The sequence below is a fragment of the Apium graveolens genome, chromosome 1 (genome assembly GCF_009905375.1).
Source record: "Apium graveolens cultivar Ventura chromosome 1, ASM990537v1, whole genome shotgun sequence".
NCBI classification, from domain to species: Eukaryota; Viridiplantae; Streptophyta; class Magnoliopsida; order Apiales; family Apiaceae; genus Apium; species Apium graveolens.
The window spans coordinates 20,006,813-20,012,020 of record NC_133647.1 but is presented as its reverse complement, the minus strand read 5'-3'; the positions used below and the strand labels follow the sequence as shown (position 1 = coordinate 20,012,020).

The window sequence follows — 5,208 nt, the reverse complement described above, 5'->3', positions numbered from 1 at the left end:
TGATCACAAACTTCATTATCAGTGCTATCCACATTGAAAGAATATGAGTAAAAACTACAGTCAGACATCACATCCTTATCATTTGCAGGATTATATTCCTCATCAGTATCACCATACATCATCCACATCACCTAAAGGATTGTTCAAATTATCTTGCACATGCTCACCATCCACATACTCAGTTTGGATCCTGAGATGGTGCATACTCTTGTGTTGGATTCTCATCAGCACCAACAACATATACAACCTTCATTGTTATGGAATAAACATGTATAACCCTATATGGTGGCAATAACTCACACATTTCAACGACATCTGCATCATTTTCAATTGGATGCAAACCCCTATTCACGTCTGTCTTAGGCCATTTGTAGAAGAAGCTTATAAAACCTAACTCACCAGTTTCTTTAGCCATTGAAATTAACTCAATCAAACTTATTGTGTCAGCATCACATAGGTCAAAATAATCTACAGTCCCACCCACATATTCAGTCGGATTCACTCTAAATTCCCACCATGGTGATACTTTATACTAAAAAGGCCTAATAATACAATATTTACTCTAAACAATTGCCTTTTACTAGACAACATCAAACACAAAGGGTCCACAGTGGAGCCAATTAACCAAATCAATACTGAAACCCTAAAACTAAAACAATATAAATTTACCTGCATCTCTTATAACAGACATTCAACTAAAGAAAAACACATAATTTAATTAAAAGTCTCTATGACTATTTAACACCACAAGCGTTAACCCTAATTTAGTCGATACACCCGCACACGAAGTGAAGGCCGGAAACTACCTCCATAACGAGGACCATCGTCAGGCAAGTACATATCCACGTCCTCTGCAGCTCTTCGAAACCAGTCCAAGCCGACAGAATTCCGATCACCCCTGTGACAATATTGGGCGGGAAGATGAAGGGGATAATGAAGAGGGAAGAGCTGTTAGAGAAGAGAGTAAAGTTACGTGATGTGTTTTTTATTCATATATAATTAAACTGTAAAAAGAAAAATGAAAAGACTGATTTACCCCTCAAGAAGTTAACGGAGTTAAGGATAACTCACAGCGGTACACAAAATTTAAGTAATTACTAAATGTAGTATAACATGTGCTAGATTATGAAATGCCGTACCACAAATGGTTTGACATTTAAAGTGCACGCACACAAAGTGCTTTTTACTCGTTATGACGATGATTAAAGTGATATACATTTTTGGAATTAGTCAAGATGAGGTAAAGTTGAACTAGACTTTTGTTTATTTTTGTCAATCAGTTTCATAAATTAAGAAAACAACAAATTAAATACAACCAAAGAAAAAGAACTACTTACAAGATTAGCAAGAAATTAAAAAACTAATCCCTCCGTTCCAATAGATCGTTAACAATTTAAATAAAGTGTTTGTCACATATTTTAATACTTTTATTTAGTATAATTTCATAACTTTTTTTTGAAATTTTTCTTTTTTTAAATAAAAGTTTAAATATTTGATATTAATTCAAAAGAAAACTATTTTTAAAATAATTTTGTAACTATAATAGATAACATGTGGATCACTTCATTTTAAATATTAATAATCTAAAGAGACTGACGGAGTACTTGTTAAAGAACCTTCAAGAATTAACAAATCTGAAATTCTAAGGCAAACTAAAAACTTTAATGGACAATTTTGTTATCATCTGAACGACCACAAAATGGCTTACCAACTCGATCCACAAAGGCCCAGATTTGCACCGCTCATCATTTTACTAAAAATCAACAAGGAACGTGAACAAGATTTCAGATAAAAAGGAAATTTGGCCACAATGACATTACATTTACTAAATTTAGTACAAAATTATGTCTCCCGAGTAAAAACCTATCGCTTAAAAACAGTTTATTTTGATTCACGTGATTTGCAGACTATTGCATGAGCCCGTAAGGTTTACCCAATACACACCCAAAGAATAGCGGCTGCGAATTACGTATGATAAAAAAAGAAGAAAAAAGTGTCAAGTTATCATGACAAAACCGAAGAACGAAAAATTTGGAAGTAACTTAAATTTATAATATCGACCAGAACTAGTGATTTAAATCAAAAAATTTATCAATAATACCCAACTAAATCCTGTCTTCTTCGGTACTTTCCTATAACAATCTTAACTAATTAGTTTCGATTCACGATTTCTAAAATTTTAATAATTTGATAAAATCCAAAATCGGACTCCAAGATGGGCAGCCATAATACAGAGGTTTAAAATACAGACCGAGTGAGATCTCTCACGCCATCAGTGCAGTGTATCAGCTATTATAAATATTTAACAAGCCATATTTGTTTGGCAACTCCCAAACCCCCATTCTCTGCAAAAAATGAAAACATTCACTTCAACTCTCTTCTTCTACTTCATCTTGTTCACTGCTTCTGCTCTTGCAGCTGTTCCTCTTGAAGGTAAATCTCTCATTTCTTTTTATATTTTTACTGTTTTACTCTGCTTCACTGCTTTCATTTTCTGCAAATTTTTATATTCTACTTGTCAAGTAGCTAAATTTCACCTAGTCACTTACCCTTTTCATTTAAGCTCAAGATGCAAGCTTTACATTTCAAGAATGTCATGGATCTATTAGCAAGTTTAAATAAATATATAAACATAGAGTTGTAACAAGAAAATTAATGGACTAAATTTATGGCAAGCCCTTTTAGTGGAAAATGGTTTGAGAATAGTTGATATATAGTTTAAAGTTTTGATCTTTATTGATTATGTATATAGTGTATGTACTGAAGTTTATGAGCTAATTTTAGGACTACTTGCTAATGGTAACTTTGAAGAGTCACCAAAACCAAGTGACCTCAAGAAAACTGTAATTAAAGGAAAGTATGGACTACCCAAATGGGAAATTAATGGTTTGGTTGAGTACATTTCCGGGGGACCTCAACCCGGAGGAATGTACTTTCCGGTAGCCCATGGTGTTCATGCTATCCGCCTCGGAAATGAAGCCTCGGTTTCACAGAAAATTCCTGTTAAGAAAGGGTCTCTTTATGCACTTACATTTGGGGCTTCGAGAACTTGTGCTCAGAATGAGGTGTTGAGGGTTTCGGTGCCTCCTCAAACCGGAGATCTTCCACTTCAGACTTTGTATGATAGTATGGGTGGCGATATTTATGCGTGGGGATTTGTGGCAACTTCGAATGTTGCTAAGGTGATTCTGCACAATCCCGGGGTTCAAGAGGATCCGACCTGCGGTCCACTCTTGGACGCAATTGCAATCAAGGAGCTCTTTCCTGCACAGTATACTAAAGGTATGTCAAGCTAATATCTTTGACAATATTCTTTACTTTGTATTTTGTTTTCAATTATTTATTTGGTTCCATCTAAGTTGTAGTAGGATGGTTGCATTCTGATATTAATTTCATGACTTCATTAAGTTAGCATTTAGAAGTATGCTTACTTGAACATCTAGTTGATTTCAAGTTTTTGTTGGGATTATTATGTTTAGTAGATGTCGGTGTTTGACTAATTGGGTTCTCCTGAAGTCAAATAATATATTGAATTTTGTACTCTGATCCCTGTAGTGTTTATATGCCAAAAAACTTCGGTTGATCCCGAAAGATTATCATTGTTGAGTATTGATTGGAATTATGTTGTATACGCTTGCAGTTCAGTTTTTTATGTGATTTTAGTTTCAGGATATATTAATCGAGCATCACTTTATACCTTCAAAGTTAACATAAATATATGTGAAATGATTTATCGCAGGTAACCTAGTGAAGAATAGCGGTTTCGAGGAGGGTCCTCATCTCTTGCACAACTCTTCTCATGGGGTACTCCTCCCACCTCGAGTCGAAGATCCATCCTCCCCACTGCCTGGATGGATCATCGAATCCCTCAAAGCTGTCAAGTTCATAGACGCAAAGCACTTCAAAGTTCCCTCTGGTCGAGCTGCCATTGAATTGGTTGCAGGCAGAGAAAGCGCAATTGCACAAATCATCCGGACAGTCCCCAAGAAGGTTTACAGTCTCACTTTCACTGTTGGCGATGCAGAGAACAATTGCCACGGATCAATGATGATTGAAGCATTTGCTGCAAAAGAGATGTTTAAAGTTCCATTCACATCTCAAGGTAAAGGACTGTCCAAGACTGAAACTTTCAAGTTCACAGCTGTCTCAGACAGGACTCGATTAACTTTCTTCAGCTCGTTCTACCACACAAAGGCCGGCGATATCGGATCTTTGTGCGGTCCTGTTCTTGATGAAGTGAAGGTTGCCCCTGTTGCTTAAATGGTAAATCGTCTCCGACGAACTGTTTCTCAAGGTTTAGCTAATTTGTACTATAGAGAGCTTGAAACTGTCTTTCGGTTCGACTGGTTATCTCTAAATATGTAATATCTTGAACTATTAGATGCCTGATATTTTGTGTTGAAACACATATGGATCACTTTCATTTGGTACAAGTTCATTACTATCTTTCTTTAATTTGCAAGAGAAAAAAGGGCAAAACTAGGTACTAGTATTTAAAAAGATGTGCCACATATGGCGTGCTGACAGAAAATCGATCGCTTACTTTGTATCATCCATCTTTGTTCTGTAAAAGATAATCTGCACCAACCGAGCAGGTCCAATGGGGTGGAATAAAATCACATGAAATAACGTTTAGCTAAAATTTACTTAGCTCGATGCGTCATTTATGGATGGACTAAATTTCAAACATTATAATTACTGGCCTAAAACCCGTACCATGCACAGATTATTTATAATATTATATAATTTTTTAATTTAATTTAAAGTGAATTTTTTTAAATTATGTATCTCTTTTATAAGAATTTTTTAAAAATATAATTTGACAATAATTTTAAATATACACGTGTATAAATTAGTGGTATTTTAGTTTAAAAAGAAATTTCACTAATTGAAATATATAATTTTATTGATGTTTATAGGTGTGTTAATAAAAGATAATTATCTTTTAACTAAAAAGTTAGTTTTAACTCATGACAATAGTATACGAATTATGTTTTAGTTTGGTATACCGACCAAATCCAAATAATCTGTTAGGAATATGTGTATTAGTTTGATGATAAGTTAAGCAAAACACTTAAGTAGAAATCTAGTGTTTGTAGCCTCAACGGATAAGACAATCTTGGCTATCCGTTGAAGGAGTAGCTTTACTTAGCAATAAGTTTAGTATTGTAGCACATTTCACTCTCTGGTTTCAAGCTGTAATTCTTA

At 34.5% G+C, this 5,208-nt stretch overlaps 1 protein-coding gene across 1 annotated transcript; it reads left to right on the top strand.

The window, feature by feature from the left end:
• The first annotated feature begins 2,248 nt into the window (after positions 1 to 2,248).
• Positions 2,249 to 4,446, top strand: LOC141661579 (protein TEEBE-like). Its single transcript, XM_074468592.1, has 3 exons — positions 2,249 to 2,433; positions 2,785 to 3,282; positions 3,740 to 4,446. Exons 1-3 carry the CDS (start codon positions 2,355 to 2,357, stop codon positions 4,258 to 4,260), a joined length of 1,098 nt encoding a protein of 365 aa, XP_074324693.1. The 5' UTR covers positions 2,249 to 2,354; the 3' UTR covers positions 4,261 to 4,446.
• Positions 4,447 to 5,208: the final 762 nt, after the last annotated feature.

Coding starts and splice junctions, on each gene's coding strand:
- LOC141661579 (XM_074468592.1), top strand. CDS start 2,355: ATGAAAACATTCACTTCAACTCTCTTCTTCTACTTCATCTTGTTCACT. Junction 2,434..2,784: donor TGCAGCTGTTCCTCTTGAAG/GTAAATCTCTCA, acceptor AGCTAATTTTAG/GACTACTTGCTAATGGTAAC. Junction 3,283..3,739: donor TCCTGCACAGTATACTAAAG/GTATGTCAAGCT, acceptor GATTTATCGCAG/GTAACCTAGTGAAGAATAGC.